The sequence below is a fragment of the Rattus rattus genome, chromosome 3, assembly GCF_011064425.1.
Source record: "Rattus rattus isolate New Zealand chromosome 3, Rrattus_CSIRO_v1, whole genome shotgun sequence".
Lineage (NCBI taxonomy): Eukaryota > Metazoa > Chordata > Mammalia > Rodentia > Muridae > Rattus > Rattus rattus.
In genome coordinates this window covers 60,429,175-60,446,670 of record NC_046156.1, presented here as the reverse complement: position 1 = coordinate 60,446,670, position 17,496 = coordinate 60,429,175, and the positions used below count along the sequence as shown (strand labels likewise).

The 17,496-nt window shown below is 47.6% G+C and overlaps 2 protein-coding genes across 4 annotated transcripts in view; one reads left to right on the top strand and one right to left on the bottom strand.

Annotated features, from left to right (window-relative positions):
* Pdzk1 (PDZ domain containing 1) overlaps positions 1-5,435 on the top strand; it is a 31,060-nt gene extending 25,625 nt beyond the window's left edge. For 2 of the 3 annotated variants that reach the window (XM_032897666.1, XM_032897665.1), the window contains 2 exons: positions 3,277-3,501; positions 3,866-4,404. In XM_032897666.1, the coding sequence (XP_032753557.1) occupies positions 3,277-3,501; positions 3,866-4,258 (618 nt within the window). In that variant the 3' untranslated portion in view covers positions 4,259-4,404. Of the gene's footprint in view, positions 1-3,276; positions 3,502-3,865; positions 4,405-5,054 lie in introns of those variants that run through there. The other variant, XM_032897667.1, reaches the window with a different exon arrangement.
* A 511-nt stretch (positions 5,436-5,946) lies between these two features.
* LOC116896493 (Golgi pH regulator) overlaps positions 5,947-17,496 on the bottom strand; it is a 37,298-nt gene continuing 25,748 nt past the window's right edge. The window contains exons 8-14 of the mRNA XM_032897669.1: positions 16,548-16,657; positions 14,663-14,751; positions 14,023-14,115; positions 8,914-9,009; positions 8,160-8,249; positions 7,371-7,436; positions 5,947-6,473 (exon numbers count right to left, since the gene is read on the bottom strand). Coding sequence (XP_032753560.1) covers positions 6,267-6,473; positions 7,371-7,436; positions 8,160-8,249; positions 8,914-9,009; positions 14,023-14,115; positions 14,663-14,751; positions 16,548-16,657 — 751 coding nt within the window. The 3' untranslated portion in view covers positions 5,947-6,266. The remainder of the gene's footprint in view (positions 6,474-7,370; positions 7,437-8,159; positions 8,250-8,913; positions 9,010-14,022; positions 14,116-14,662; positions 14,752-16,547; positions 16,658-17,496) is intronic.

Below are 17,496 nucleotides of genomic sequence, written 5' to 3'. Positions count from 1 at the left end.
CTTAACTCTTCCTATGACTTGATTGTGTTAAGGCTTTGCAAGATTTATTTTTACTATTTTAAAATTATGTGGGGCTGGGGATTTGGCTCAGTGGTAGAGCACTTGCCTAGCAGCCGCAAGGCCCTGGGTTCGGTCCCCAGCTCCGGAAAAAAAAAAAAAAAAAAAGAAAGTAAAATTATGTGTGCATGTGGTCGTGTGTGGGTAAGTGTTCATGAAAGCAGGTGCCCGGAGTCCAGAAGAGGGTGTTAGGTCCTTGGAGCTGTAGTGATGGGCACCTGTGAACTGATGTGGGTGCGGGAAACTGAACTGGGTCCTTTGCAAGGCCGTGTGCCTCAGCCACTGAGTGTCTCCAGTCCCAGCACTAAGGTTTTCTATTTTATCATGAGAACTGGGGTTCAGTCCAGTTTAACAGATATCTGGGTGCCAAAGTGCCATCTGCCTTGCTGGATGTTGGTCACAGGGATGGACAGATGAGTCTTCTATGCCCTACACAGTAACAGAGGCTCCTCAGGGGCATGGCGCAGGGAGGTGAGTATGGGTGGTGACACCAGCCTCTTTTTATAGTTCTGAGACCATGCTTAGACACCAGATGACTTATGGAGGCACCCAACTTAGCAGATACTCATATCAGTATTTAAACTCAAGTTCTCAGACTCGATTCATCTGACCATACCCTTTCTCCAAAACTCTTGATTTCAAGATACTTTTGTAAACAGAAAGAATTGAAAAAGAATGTATCAGCTAGTTAGAGAATCTTTGGTATTGGGATGCTAACCTGAGCAGAAGTCTCTAATCATACACATGGACACACACACACACACACACACACACCCACACACCCACACACACTATTGTTCCTATCCTGGTTTATCACCTTGGGAAGGAGAAATGGTATACATATCTAAAATGTTTTCAGAGGATTTAAAGGAATGATGGATAATTGACAGGACAATGCAATTAATATTCGAAGTGCCCAGCCAGGGCCTGGGCATAGCTCAGTGGGTAGAGTGCTTGCTTTGTATGAGGATTTGATCCCCAACACCTTGCAGCAGAACCTGGTGTGTGGTGTGTGGTGTAATCCTACGGCTGGAGAGATGGGGTCAGGAGGGTTCCTGGGGCCAATGGCTGGCCAGTCTAGCCTAATGCGGGTATCAGGTCATTGAGGGGGCCAGGCCATTGAGGGGCCCTGTCCTAGAAAAGGCAAAAGTGGAAGGACACCTGAGGAATGGCACTCAAGTTGTCTTCTGCATGCATGTGTGTACCTGCACGCCCATGAACACACACCCTCCTAATCAGATTAGGAGGAGTAAAAACAAAATGAACTATGGATGCTTTTAAAATACCATTCTAACTTGAAAATTGTTGGAATAGGAAGTGCTGGGTGCATATTCAATAATCTAAAAGTTGCCCCTCCCCCCTGAGAAAAAAGTTTAAACTTCTATAGCTGGCTCACTGCACTGGGTCAGCCAGTCACAGCGCCATGGATGCGCTGGTAATGAAATGCTGGGCACGCTGTCCTGAGCCCCCACTCTCTTGGCTTAAGGCAGCATGGAGGGTAGTGGGTAGACTATTTACAGCATGTGGGTGTCCCACATCTATGCTCACTGAATTCATACTGTCCAGTCCTAAGAACCTGCTATGACTAGTCCAGCAACCAAAATGGTGATGTCAGCGGGGGTGGGTGTTACCTTGAAGCAACAAGAGCTTTAGAGAAGAGGGACAGACTTGAGCATGTGACAGGCTGGCGGGCAACAAGCACTGTCACTCTGTAGCCTGAACACACCTGTTTGTTTTTAAAAGAAAGAAAATAACTGGAAAGGTTGTTCCCATGACATAAGCTACAGAGGGCTAATTTTGGTTTATGAACAACTGTAGCTGTTAGAAATGGGGCAGCTGACTTTTGCAAGCCAGTTTTGATGTAAGCTGATGCTGGCATTGAGGGTTTTGTGTAATTCCTGAAAATAAGATCTATAGAATAGTTCCAGAATGATGCAAGTGTATTTCCCTGTTTCGGTTAACGTGAGAGGGGAGTCTGCCCCATCCTCTAAGGCTGGTGTGGGGGTGGGGTGGATCTCTGACATTCAGCGCTAATAAGGCAAACACTTCTACAGTTCCCAAACAGCTAGATTCATGACAGGCTAGATTTTCTCAGAAGGATGGATAAGGGCCACCCGGGTGGCCCTTTCATGCTTGTGTGCGGACACCAGCAGTTCATCCCAGGTGACACAGCTGCTAAGCCTGCGGGTAGTGAGGAAGACCCTGCTGGGTGATGACTCACTGGATGGTTCCATGGTTGAGCCCCAGGTGGAGCGTTTGTAAAGACATCACTAAGGACGGCGTGGGGCCTGGCTGCTGGATGGCTTGTTTTCTAACAAATACCCTGGATACAGTATCCACATCTACCCTAACTCAAGCCAAATCCTCACCAGTTAACTCTATTAAAATAAGATTAAAAAAACTGGGGTGGGGAGTTAGCCTAGCTGGGAAGTCCTCTCTCCTCTGAGGCAGGCACTTTGATCCCAGGCTGCTGCTGACTTGCTGAGCAGTGGCCCAGTCTCAGTACTGGAGGGCTTGGCAGGTCAGGCTACACCACTGATGAGTGAGCTTCAGGCCTCTGTCTCAGAGTGAGAAGGTGTGACTGGGGAGCAAGGGGCAGAAGGAAACTGCTGGAGACCAGGACAGACAGACTGCAGGGGTGTGCATGCACAAGCATATGAACAGACAGACAGACAGACAGACCAGCTTCCTGTTCTGTCTCTGTGCTCACAGCTGTCACTGCTTTCCTCACGGCCCTGGGAGCCGGCAGCTGGGGGATGGGATTTGCTTTTGCTGCCATTTGGTCACCCCTCCCATTTATCTCAGTAGAGCTGATCCTCACAAAGTTAGTACAAAAATGTCTTGTCCTTTAGTTTCTATAACATGCTCGAAGACTATCTTACTGAAGGGCAGGCAGAACAGGGCCTTGGGATAGCCCGCCAAAGGTGTCTCCCTAAAGGGGAGTATAGACAGCGTTCAGTGATTCGCCTGTTTTTGTGGAGTTAAGCTTAGAATGCTGTTAGACAGTTTTGGGGTCTGGTGCAGAACTGTACAGTTTCTATGGTATGCACATGTATGTGTTGTCTGTGTATATGTTTTTCCTTCTCTGGCATTAGTAAAGAAACTTTAGACTCTATGATTGAGGAGGAACATACATGTATGGCATGCTGTGTATTAGGCCATGACATTCAATGAAGTGTAATTGCTCAGATGGGTATTTTTTCCCTTTATTTTCGAAAGGCTCGTTTCTCTCCACTTCTCTACTGCCAAAGTCAAGAACTGCCTAATGGTTCTGTGAAGGAAGCCCCAGCTCCCATCTCTGCTCCTCTGGAGGCCCCAGGCTCAGCTACCACAGAGGACTCGGGGGATCATAAACCCAAGCTCTGCAGGCTGACTAAAGAGGACGATAGCTACGGCTTTCACCTGAACGCCATTCGGGGCCAGCCAGGCTCCTTTGTCAAGGAGGTACGGTAACTAGTTCACACAGCCAGTTGGGATGGAACTTCCAGTGCAAGCCACAGCTGCCACGACACTAACAGTGGTCACACTTCCCTTGTCTGCTGCTGTGGATGTGCACGGTGCCTGTACCCTGTAGGGAAGGGTGGTGAGGCTGCCCTGCAGCTTCCAGGTGGGAAGGGGGTCTGACACCTTCAGCCCAGCAGATGTCCCAGCAGGACTTGGCCATTGTGGCTGAGCTCCCTAGAGTTCAGGGGTGGGGCCCATCAAGGAGAGAGATGTGGTTAAGAAGTACTGAGACTCATCAGGAGGGAAGCTGCCTGGCACACCCTCTTCCATGTTTGGAACTGACATTCAGAACTTCTGTTCATAGGTACAGCAGGGTGGCCCTGCTGACAAGGCAGGGCTGGAGAATGAGGACATCATCATTGAAGTGAATGGGGAGAATGTGCAAGATGAACCCTATGACAGAGTGGTGGAGAGAATCAAGAGCAGCGGGGAGCACGTCACTCTGTTGGTCTGTGGAAAGGTGGCCTACAGCTATTTTCAAGCTAAGAAAATCCCCATCCTTTCTTCCTTGGCGGACCCCCTGGTGGCTGGTCCTGATGCAAAAGGAGAGACGGAGCATGACTCAGCAGAGTCCACGCAAGACTCCTCCCACCCAGCAAGAGACCGAGTGAGTGGTGACTGTGCTCGGTGCCCTGCTTCCCGGGGTAGTCCCCAGCCAGTGCCTCATGCCTGTGTTGCCCACAGTAGCACAGGGTAGCCAAGCTGCCAGGATCTTGTGAGGAGAGGAGGTAGTTATGAGGACAAATTTATTGTCTTCTTAGAAACGTGGCCTCATAGTGGAGCCCAGGCTGGTCTAGAACTTGCAATCCTCTTGTCTCAGTCTTCTGAGTGCCAGGGTTGTGGCGTTGTGTATAGATTTTTAGCATGCAGTTGGTGGTTAGACAGTGAAAGCACTTTATCAAAATCACAGAGCCCACCGAGAAACCCGACTGGATGACGCAGGACCAGGTCCTGGCCTGTGTTTCAGCGTTCCGACTAATAAACCATGGATAACGTGTATGCTTGTTTCAGAATGGAAGTATCTGAACTGTGCCTGGCTCAGTGAGTAAAACACAGGGCTTACCAGTTAGGCTCCATGTCAGTAAGTGGCAGGGATTACAATTATTTTTGTCAGAAGACTTTTTTCTGGTCAATTTTCTCTTCATAGACAAACCTGAGTTTCAAAGGTGAACTGACACCAGGTTCATAGGAGAGTCGGAGCAGTCAGGCCTCTGGTGAGAAAGTCTATAGTTTTCCATTGTAGTAACTCTACTGATAGGTGGTGCCAATGAGAGTACTACAGTGGTCCAGACTGACTGACTGCGCATGTCTGTATGTATACACAGACAATGAGACACTTGCTGTGTTACACAGTAATTTGGGAATGAGTTGAGTGAAGACTTGGATCACATCTTCTAGAGGTGCAGGGCTCTCCCTGACTTAAGGCCTGCCAGCTCCAGATCAGCCTCGCTCTCCCCTGCTGTGGTAAACCCGTGCTTTCTCCTTCTACACAGGCTCTCAGCGCAGCCTCCCACTCGTCTTCCAACTCTGAAGACACGGCGATGTGAGGAGAACAAACGACGCTTCCCCTCGTGGTCTGAGGAAGGAGCCCCTCGGACCCTGCCAGACCTCCTCAGAACCATCAGTCCCTGACCGAAACTGCGGACTGTCTGTCTGTCTGCTGCTGTAAGGGCTGCTACTGCAGGCTGCTTATTTATGCTCAGCTTAGCTGGAGGGAGGGCTGGGTTCCAGTTCTTTCTATGTGGTATCTTCCAACGTGCAACTTTTCACTTCTGTTGATGAAACTCTGATGAAACGTCTTACTTCTGTGGGCTTGAGCACTGGGATGATTCGTTTGTGTCTTGTGAGTGATGATGATTAAAGTACCCAGCAGACCTTTGGTACAGAGGTGTGCTTTCGTAGCAGTGCTGGGGCTAAGAGCATTATTAAGCCTGTTTGAGTGGCTTGCAACTTCCCTGTTGGTTAACAGACTCTCAACAGTGTCTGATAAGAACATTTCATGCTTTCTCATTTGCTTCCAGAAGCCCAAAACATGGCAGAATACACACTACAGCCTCAGTAATAAAAGGAGGCCTCCAGGAAACATACTTCAGCATTTTCTTACGTTGCATTTGAGAATTTGAGGTGGAGGGAGAGCCAACCTGAGTGAGGGAGCGCACTGCTGGGTCAGCGTGGGGCATCACTCTTCCCGAATTGAAAACGAAATAAAAACTGCTATACCTAAATTCCTTTTGGTAAAACCTATCTGCTGCTTATCATCCCTTTCCCAGGAAAGAACAGACAGCCTTTCGGTTATTTCTATGGGGTGAAGCTGGGCGAGGAGGAGAGACGCAGTTCACGTTAGACCACAATAGCATAATACCAAGCTGTGTGGACAAGTGACCCCAAGGCCAAAGTGTTACAAACTCTGATTTTACTAGTATTTTCAAGGGAAGCCATCCACGCAGGAGCTCCCGGATATTCTCAGCCCTGGCCCTCTCCTCCTCACTTTGCACAGCCTCAGATCCATACATGCTCCCCGCTGAGTGCTGTGGATCTTCTTCTTGTGCCTTAGCTGAGGCTATTCACGACTCCAGTACCTCAGGAGGAAGTAGGCATATGCGCCTGAGGCAGAACAGACCTTACAGCGATGCCTGTTCTCAAGAGCTCTAGGCTCTGGCATCCCCACTGCGTCTTCTTTCCTGAAGTTGGCAGGCGGCCTGAGTTCAAGGGGCCATATGCTTCTCTGGTGCCTGCTTGTGAGCCAGGTAGAGGAACAATATGCTGGAGAGGGCACTGACCAGGAAGATGACGTCAAACCAGCGGTGATAGAAGTTGAACTGAAGCTCGCCGAGGACTTCTGTGATTATGGTGCGGTATTCTGGGGGCATGCTCATTCGGATCAGCAGTACAGAGGACACAAAGTACATTCCCTGCAAAGTCGAGCCAACAAATTCAGAAGCCACTCTGGTTTGAGAGGCAGGCCAGTGCGAACTTTAAGTTATTTATTGGGGCTAGAAAGAGAGCCCAGTGGTTAAGTCTGGCTACTTTTTCATTATGGGCTTGATTCCTAGCATCCCATGGTGGTTCACATCATCTGTACCTCTAGTCCCAGGGGTCTAACACTTCTAGTCACTATGGGCATCAAGCACACACATGGTTTATATACATACATGTAGGCCAAATTGCCAAACACATACAATGAAATTTCTTAATCATTTGCACACAGAGCTGTGCTGGTGTGCGTCTTCCTCAGTGTGCATGAAGCCAGAGGACAACCTGCCAGGGTTGATTCGCTTTCTGCCACATGGGTCTAGGTACCGAGCTCAGGTCATCAGGCCTGGAGGCCACCACCATTAGCCACTGAGCAGGCCATTGTACTGGCCCATGTTAAACCAATTAAAAAATTTTTGGGCTGTAGAAATGGCTCAGTGGTTATATGTGCAGGTACTGCTTTTACTGATAACCCAAGTTTGATTCCCAGAACATACACTGGGTGGTTTACAACTGCCTATTAACTCCAGGGGATCAGATACCCTCTTTGGGAGTCAATGGGCAACTGGATTCACATGTATACCCCTCTACCCCCAAAGAAAACAAAAAACCAAATCCCAAACATTTCTAAGCTGGGTATGCATGCAAGCCCGAAGTCCCAGCACTTGAGAGACAGAACGATCAGGAGTTCAAGGCCACCCTTCACTACAGTGAGTATTTGAGGCCAATGTGGACTACATAGACTTTATTTTAACAAAAACCCTCCCCCACAAAGTATCACATTTTGGTCCTTTACAACTGTAGACATACGGCCGTCTTCATGTCTTTAAACTTACCATTATCTGTGCTAAGAGCAGGACGATGACATTGGAGGACTTACTGCTGGAGATGGCGTAAAAGAACTGTAAAGGAAGGGAGATGAGCACAGGTCAGCAAGCTCCTGTCGTGACAGCGCGCTGCCGTTACCTTCTTTCACGGCACAAAAACTACAGCAGGGTTGGAAGTTAAGACTACAGAGAGGACTTAGAATACAACACAGTTTCCCCAAGATGGCTGTCAGGTTTATGTGACTCAACAAGGGAACTTCGGCTGTCAGGTTTCAGAACCTGTAAGGTCCCAGCATCAGCACAACAGACCAGCCATCTGGGACCACTCCAGGCACCTGTAGCTGCCAAGGGGCTCGAGTTCTTTCCAGAATGTGCTAGCTGCCTGGAGTCCTTCCTCCCTATCTCCTTTCAGGGTCTGCATCATTAGGGAGGACCCACTTTTCCCCACCACGTGGCCTGCTTTATGTTGCAAAGAAAGAGCTGCGTGCTCTGTCCCCACTTCACTGTCTTCCTCTCTGTGGTTTGAAACCACTGGAACCTTGAGTGTCTGTCTCAGTCATTTTTTCCTATGCATCTGCTGAATACCCCGTGCCAAGCCTGGTTACCACAGATCAGTGAACAGGCTGGAGTGAGCCTTTGTACCGTTGGAATGTGTCTGTGGGTAGTCATCCTTTACCCACAGCTGACAGAGAATCTTCTTTTGTGTGTGTTGTCTGAGGTGTTCAGACTGTTGCTGAGGACCTAACTCAGAAGCCACATTATTAAATAAGGCCCTTTAAACACGGCGACACGACATACCTTGGTAAGTGTTATCAGCAGTCCTCTGATGGACGTGACAATGATTATTCCAACCAGAATGAAGGAAATGTGCTGAGACCAGAATTTCACCTGCCATCAGAACAGGAAGAACAGGTTATCACATCCCCGGGCAGAGTCGGCCAAATGGTCCACGCCAGGACAGAGACGTGACACCAGTCCTACAGTTAGTAGTTCATCGCCTGAACGATGTCACGTGGAAGTGTATTCTGAATACAGATGCTGACCCCAGATAAGCTGTGTTTTATGAAATAGGAAGAAGTGGCTTTTTAAAAATCCCTATTTTGTACAAAACAACTTTGGTCCAAGGTCCACCTTACTTGACTGATAGAGATCTTTTTTTTTTTTTTTTTTCATTTCTGTTCTACTTCAGAACACAAATTAGTTGTTAATTTTCTACCAAGAGATCAAAGGTGAGTTGTGAGTTTGAAGAGCTCATTGAATATCACAGAGAAAGATCTAGATACTTGGTTGGCAGAAACTGGCCAAGTGATAGATAGCTATGGGCAGGCCAAGTGGGACCTGTAGCAGCAGGAAGTACCCATGAAACTCAGTACAGTCACTGTTCACAGTTTTACAATAAGAAAGCTAAATCTGGTTGTTTACAAATGTGCCATGTGAGCTGTAACACATGCAGAGGACAAATGGACCAAAGTTCAGGACTTAAAGCCAGAGTGTCAGGCTATGGCTGGAAGGAGCAGAAGGAAGCTTAAACCAGGATCTACATGGCTCTTACATCGAACTGGATTCCCAGATAATTCACAGTGATCTCGATGCCTCTGGTGACAGGGTCAGTTTTCCCAACCCGATCAAGAACAATATTGATGGTTGCCTGCAAGACAGAACTTATGTTAGAACCCCTCTCATCACAGCCTCCAGGAGTGACAACCACCCTGATGTCTCTCTCAAGGAGCAAAGGCCTGGCACCCTGAATCCGATCCCCAGGACCCACATGATGAAAGGAAAGAAATGGCCCCTGTAAGCTGTCCTCTGACTGCCACATATGCCCTATGTCACATGTGCCTGAACACACACACACACACACACACACACACACACACCACACGAAAATAAAAAAATTAATTAAAAAAAACCAAATGATTCCACGTGAATTAATGAACATACCAGACAGGTTGATGTTTCCCAAAATACAATTTAATCTACTTCCAATTTAAACCATGAATAGGAAATCCATTTTGTTTACTCACATGGGCAAATGAGTTTTTTCCCCATATGTATTTTCTATAAAGGGTCAAGGGATATAAAGCATATGCACTCTCTGATTCAGAGGTCAGAAAGCTTACATTCTAGAAAATGAGGTTAGAGTAAGAACCAACAAATGCCAGGGTCATTTCCTGTGCTAATTCTGTGACTGCTCTAAGCAAAGTCAGAGGACTACGGCTGTCGAGCTAACAAATGAGATCACTTGGAATGAAAGACACCCCATTCATCCCAGTGGAGACGGCTTAAAAAATAAGAGGGCAAGAAGAGGTCTGACAAATGCCAAGCCAACAGTCGCACAGGAGCTTTAAATCTGGCCATCAACAACACTAAATGCAGAGTCTAAATCCCGGGTCAGCAAACTCAGCATCTATAGTGTGACAGCAGCCATGGCAATAAAGGGACAGGCTTGGCCCTGTGCCCACAAAACCTTATTCACACAGGCAAAGAGGACCTGGGTTTGCCTGTGAAACGGCAGACTGTCAAACTAAATTAAAAACAAACCCAACCCTGACCACTGTGTATGTTGTCTACAAGGAACTCACTTTAACTCTGAAGATACAAATAGGTTAAAAGTAAAAGGATGGAATACAATCTATTACAGCAATGCTATTCCACGAGGGTGGAGTGTCTGTTAATATCAAATAAGTACGTCATAGCAGAAACATTGCCCGTGGGGTCGGACTGATAACACAAAGGATATATAATGATTCTACATGTTCTATGGTTCGTAAAGCGCCTCAGACTGCTCCATGAAACCTACTATTTCATACATTAACTAAGAAAATCAGAACATTGAAAAGTAACCACAATCCATCTCAGAATGCCTCAAAGAGGAGAACTGCCGCAGAGGGGCGGAGCGTCACCCAGACTGCTCAGGGCACACAGTCAGAGGATCACACTGCACTCAGTCTGCAAGTATGTGTCAATCAAAACTAAAAAAGCACGGGAGCTGAGCTGAGTTGGACTGAGCATGGCTGCAATCCCAGCACTTGGAAGTCAAGAGACAGGTGAATATGAGTTCAAGGCCAGCCTGGAACTACGCAGTGAGTTTCAGGTTAGCCAAGGCTACACAGTGAAATCCTATCTCAAAACAAAATCCAAAAAGTGTGGGTCAAAAGACACAGAACAACAAGAAAAACAAGGCTTCACACAGGATGAAGCAGGAGGCTAGGGAGATAGCCCAGAGGTGGAGGGAAGCTGCTCTTGCAGAGGACCCGAGTTGGTCCCCAGCACCTATGTCATTGCCTCATAGCCACCTGTCACTCCAGTGCCACAGGAATCTGATGGCCCACAGACACCTGCACATCCCCTAAAAGTAATAAAAATGGATCTTAAAAGCCACAAAAAGCAAATACTAATAGAAAAAAAAAGAAAAACACCTAAATTCAAAGGACTTGGATTTGTTTCCTTAATATCTGATAAAATAAGATGCCAGGGGCTGGGGGTGGGGGATTTAGCTCAGTGGTAGAGCACTTGCCTAGGAAGTGCAAGGCCCTGGGTTCGGTCCCCAGCTCCGAAAAAAAGAAAAAAAGAAATGTATATAAGAAATACTCAAGTTAATTAAAAAAAAAAAAGTTTAAAAAAAAAAAAAAAAAAAAAAGATGCCAGGGGCTGGAGAGACGGCTCATGGGTTAGAAGACTCACTGTCCGGTAGAAGACCTCAGTTCTGTTCCCACCCTCACGTCGGGCAGCTCACAACCTCATGAGAATAGTTCCAGGGGTCCACCCCTCTTCTGAACACCAGGCATGCAGGTGATACACACATACATGCAAACCAGATACTCATACACATAGATACAATTAGGGGGAAAAAGGGTCAAGGTACTGAAAAACAAGGACTATAGAAAACCCCAATACTATCGTGGGTGAACATTTATAGAACATGATAGGCAATGAGAACAGAACACACCTACTCAAGGCCACATTTAATATTCACTCTGTATGCCCAGCTTAGTTGACTGTGCCTATTTAAATTATAAAACATATGCTCTTAGTTCATGGACTCAAACAGAGAACAGTATTTGGAAGTTCTCCAGATTTTGTTTTTGGAGACGGGTCTCCGTAGCTCAGGCTGGCCCAGAGCCCAGTGTGTAGCTGAGGCTAACCATGAACCTGCTGCTTCTACCTCCCATCACTGCAGTCACAGGCATGGGCCACACAACGCTGGGGATCAAACCCAGGGCTTCATGTACTCTAGGAAGGCACTCTACCAAGTGAGCTACACTTTTAACTCCTAGATACTGTGTTACACACCTCTAGGTACACTGAGGCAGAGGACAATAAAACATCTGGGACTGACATACGCCAGAGTGAAATGCTGTTAAAACGGCACCCAAGACATTTACAGCAAAGACCTTAGTGTTTATCACAAGAGCTGATTCCAAACAAGCAGGAGGGAGTAACGAAGGACTGCACAGAACTGGAGTCAGGAGGCAGGGAAAGCTAAGGAGCTCCCATTGGTTCTCTACAAAGTTCAATAAAAATCAATAAAACTTAGAAAGAAAGAGGGGGGAGGGAGGGAGAGAGAGAGGAAGGGAGGGAGAGAAGGAAGGAGGGAGGGAGGGAGGGAGGGAGAGAAGGAGGGAGGGAGGGGAAGAGGGAGAAGAAACAAGCTACCAATATCAGGAGTGAGAGTGACTGCCTCACACCATCAGGAGAGCTATGACAGACAATGCCAGAGATGGCTCAGCTGTAACACTGCATGGTTGTGCAAGCCTGACCACCTGAACTCAAACCCTGGAACCATAGAGAGCTGGGCACAGTGGCATCCAGGGGACACCACCATAATCCCAGCGCTCTGACTGCAAGATGGGAGGCAGAGGAGAATCGCCTGAAAGCACAAAGGCCAGTTACCTGGATATGCACACAGCAGAAACCAGAGACTGTCAGTACAAGGGGACAGACTCACAAAGGCCTCCGCATGGGGCAACGCATCCGTAAGAAACCGAGTCACCTACGGTCAGTGGTGTCGCACTGAGGAAAGATAACCCAGAGCGAGCCTGAGCGTGACTTCTCTACTTCTCCACCTCTCTGTAACTTGTGGTTTCTGGTCTGCCTGTAATCTGTCTGTGAGTCTCAATTCGTGCCTGCCTGTCTGCGGGCTTTGTTCTCCATTTGTCAAACAGCATGGACAGCATGGACGGGGAAGGGGCTGGGGATACTTGACAGGACCTTGTCAGTTTTATAAGGGGCTGCACTCTACTGACTCTCCAGACACCAACTGACCCAGACACAGGATGCGACCTGGGAGTATCTGTATTCATTTTATAAGGCTGCTTTCCGACCACTATCACAGCACACATGCGAACATGCATTGCTCTCTGGGTCAGGGCATGGAAGAGAACATGGATTAAGACTACGGCCACACATTAGCTTAGTCAGTGAAAGCTGGTTACATGGGGAACCCAAGACAAGTAGGGTTAGTTGTCTTGATGGGTTTTCTCAATCTGAACTGGGTAACGGCTGTGGCATAGGTGTGCACAGTGTCAAAACTTACCAAAGTGTACATTTAAAATACATGCAGCTTACTGCACGTCCATCACACCTGAACACAGCTGCTAACAGGCGACCTGCTCCTAAGAGGCCGCAGCCCAGGGAGGATGGGAGTGCAGCACCTTCCTTTGTTCCCTCTCACACGAGGAATCCTATTTTAAAATGTCATGAGTGCTACTGCCGTCAACCCTATTGATTCAGAGCCCCCACCGACACCTATCAAAATTAGCTAGTGAGCTGACAAAGCTATTCCTTGTGCAAACAAGCCCCAGCAGGAAACTCACCCAACTAGAACATCTAATGGGCCTTTTCCCACAACCACAGGGCACCCACGGTCGAGTCAGAAGCAGAGAAATAAATGCACTTAAAACATATGAGGAATAAATCACTGAGGGAGAATCAGGCCAGACCAGAAAATAAATATCATGTACAGAAGTACATTTTAGAAGTTATTTTGGGCTTAAGTTTTAGGGTGCACATTACCCATAATATGCTTTCATTCTGAGTTGAAAGTTGGAGTTGAAGTGAAATAGTCAGGTGCTCACAGTGTACAAGAAACTTACATATACCCCTTCCTAAGTCCTCCAAGGAATAGGGAAAGGTAAGGTGCTTGGTGGTGTGACAGTTCATTTTCTCTGCTGACTCAACCCAATGTGGACCTGAGCTAAATGTATCAGTCAAGCCCCTCTAAATGGCTGCCACTCCCAGAAAAAGTCACCCAACTCTGGCCCTTAAAACATGGTTGGGGGAAGACAGTTTAGTGGGGGAAGGTGATAGCCCATGTGTAAGCCTGAGTATCCAAGTCTCATCCACAGAATCTGATCCCACCTAAAGCTGGATACAGTAGCCTGACTCTGCAACCCTTGCATTCCTTTGCCTAGATAGGTGTTGGATTCAGAGAACCCCTGAAGCTTGTGGGTCAGCCAGCCTGGAGTACTCAGCTTGCAGGGTGAAACCTTGCCCCAACCAAGAGGAAGGAGAGAACTGACTTCTAGAGTTGTCCTCTGGCCTCTGTGAACCTGTACCCACAGAACTTTATAATAGACACTAAGTAATAACAATTATAGAAATATGTAGTAAATGCTAATAAAACCAATAAAACACAACAGCAATTCTATAACATACGTACCATAAAAATTTTCCAGACACAATAAATAGAGAAAAAATAACCCAGGAAATTAAAATATTTCCCTTTGAATGTTTTGGAGTATTCAATTCTTTCCTAAGGAAAACCAAACACAAAACATGTTTTTTAGTAAAAGGTAGACATTTTCAATGAAAGTATTCCCATGCCTATGGCTGAGTCAACACAACATACATGGTAATAACATTAAGAGGCTACTAGGGGCCAACCTGCGCAGAGAGCTGATTTTCAGTCAGAGACAAGACAGCTTTCTTCCGGGAGCTTCATAATCTCTCCTACCCTATGAAATATGTTCTAGAACCTTCACCTTATAGATGAGAGACTGAGTCCCAGAGGTTAAACAGCTCTCTCAGGGTCAGGTGGTGAACGGGCTCAGTCCGGTCTCCAAGCACATGTAGGAACCTTCTACCTTTTAGAACCTCGGGAGATTACCCTGGGAGAAGGTTAGGGTAGTCTGTATTTACATTTGCATTTGGAGTGACTTCACAAATAGTCAGCCTCTTTCCTAACACCGCTTGTCTTACAGAGAGAGAAGCACTGCCTGCTCGCAGAGGACTGCCAGCCCATGAGGCCTCGTTCTCTCTTCAACCGTGTTGGTAAACATAGCTGTCTCCTCACTCTGTACCTTTGTAGCATACAGATCGGCTGTTTCCAGAAAAAGCTGCCTGCTCAGTTCTTCCAAAGCATCTACTTCCTGTTGGATAAGAGTCAGATCTGGCAAAAAGTGGGCATCAAGGTTTAAATCACAGAGAAATTTCTGGAACTAGTGGGAAGAAGGTTGGGTTTGCTCTGGTTGTTTTCGAGGGAAGAAGCCGGGAACTGCCCGTATCTTTTATTCCCACCTCAGCCAGTAGTGCTGCTTCAGGGCAGCGGTCCCAGGCTGACACAGGTTGAAGGATCACCCCACAGGCATCTGCCAGCTGGTGTCTCAGACAGATGCTCTCACAGCTAGTGTTTTCCTTTATTTATCCGTGTCAAATTCAGTCCGAGTCTTCAAATAGTGTATACACCTCAACCCACAATTGAGCAGTTTCCTGCTACCTGAGTGGTTTTGTACCAGGAAACGCACAGCACCGTGGTCACTGAGTCTCACCGGCCTTTAGGCACTGCCTTCTTTTTATCTTCTTCACAAACCCACATTCCCACGAGACAGCTGTAACCCATTTCTCAAACAAAGACAGAGGCTTGGATGTTAAACAACGTGCTCCAAGCCATCATACATGTAGTAAGCGTGGGTGCATAATGCTGTCTGCCTCCACGAGGCCCTGCGTTTCCACTTCCATACCTCAGTGAGCAGTGTCACTATTCCCCCATTAAAGAAGGGCCAGCTCAGAGGGCGAAAAAGCTCCCCGGTACCTTGTTATACCAGTCCACACTTGGGTTTTTATGAGTTTTAAAGTAATAAAGACAGTAAGAGAGACAGTCCCAGTATATTCACATCTTCCTCTCTCTGTGAACTAACAAGTGTCCCCTCCTTCAGCTCCTCCCTTCAACAGTGGCTATCATGTCAGCAAGGCTGAAGGCACTCAGCAGCGTCTGTCTGTCCCCTGAGGACTGAGCTGCTCTTGACAGGTTGGGCTAAGTCCTGTCACTTAGACCCTGGAGACAGGAGACAGAACAAGTGCTGCAGGGTTACCTGTTTTCTTCAGAGAAAAGGTTGACTTTACTTTGAGCTGTCTGTCTGTCAGTGTGTGGGCAGCATATGCATGTGTGCAGGTGCCCTCCGAAGGCAGAAGCTTTGGATCTCCCTGGAACTAGAGTGGGTGTGGGTCACGTGATACGTGTGCTGGGAACTGAATTCAAGTCCTCTGCAAGAGCAGCCCCCTCTCCTAGCCCCTGAGCAGTCTCTCCAGTCTCTATGACTCATTTTCCTCTCTGCTACAGTCACCTGGCTTTCTCTGTCTGATTCTTATCTGCGGCCACATTAGAATGGTGTCATGATCCACCTTAATAGTCTGCATCCTTCATCTCACCTCAGCCCTCGGTCTGACCTATGAACCTGTGGGGAGGAGGGGGTGAAGCACATGGACTCCATTTTCTCCATATGGGAACGAGTCGACCTCCAAGCCTGGGCCCGGGAACGTTCCACTAACTGGGTTGCCCTGTGTGTTCTAAAGGGGACTTGGAGCTACTTGAAATCTGTGTGGCACTAACTGGGTTAGGAATGGAACTTTGCCACTACACACATGAACAACCACTGTGCTCTGTGGTCTCCCACCTGCGGGTGACAGAACAGCACGTGGAACAAGTTATGAATCTGAGGCCATAGTTCTGCTCCTACATTTGCCACAAACCACCATGCGATGTCACCTCTCTGGGTCTATTTTCTCATCTGTGAAGTGGGAAGAATGACCTGACAGGTTCGCCCTAGCTCGGAGACAATGCTTCCATGGTTAGGTACAAGTGTAGGAAAGATGACAGGCACCCCAGAGGGGACTAACTCGGCATTATTTTTTATTCCACCCCGATGCAGAGTGGAGAAGTAGAGTCAAGAAGAAGACAAAGGATACTTTCACTTCCTGGGGCCGAGGCAGTGACACTCTTCAGCATGCCCCAGAGTCCCGACGGCTTGTTCTGCACATCCCCCCTCTGGAACATTGTTCTCCGCGCCACCGCCATCCTGCAATAAAGAACAGAAGCCTGAGCAAGGAAGTCTGACTTGTAGCCTCAGCTCAGCACCGCCCTGTGTCATAGCTGCGTCACCACTGGTTCAGGAGTTACACAGGAGACAACATTTCCAGAGGGGACACGGCCTGGGGGGAGGGGGGGAGTTGGACAGAATAAGGGGTAGGCAATGCATTTGAGGTCTGGCTCTGCCACCCGGAAGCTGAGAGACCCACAGTTTACTTTCTCACTCTGGGGTTGTAAAGATTAATGAAATAACACTGTCACCAGTCCTTGCCATATGCTAATATCACTGAAGGAACAAACGGAGTGGCTAACAATTCTAGCTAAAGAACCAGGCACAGAGGAGGAACACGAGACACAGCAGACCACAGAAAGGAAACAGGAAGGAAATTCACACACAGAAGGGCCTTCACTCATTGCGGTCCACCTCTTGCTGGGACTGTCACAAGCCAGTGCTGGGCAAGGTGACACAGTGGCAGCACTCCTTCCTCCCCTCTATCTGTGGAGCACTCAGTGACATAGTGAGATTCATGGTGGACATTTTTGGGTGAAAAGAGATAAAAATGGGAATGAGGAAGCAGCAGCACTGGTGTCATGTCTGGGACAAATGGTACCAGGTGACCAAGGGCCAGATGGCATTTCTGTGGGCTAAATTTTTTAAAGCATCAGTTAAAAGGTCATTCATAACAAGGAGTGTCAGGTATGTTCATTTTGATAACTGAAACAGTTTACTGGATAAGGTATAAGTCAAACAGCCCCAAGCTTGAACTGCCTTTCCTGACACACTGCCTGCAAGTCGGTGTACTGGCTGGTTTTGTGTGTCAACTTGAC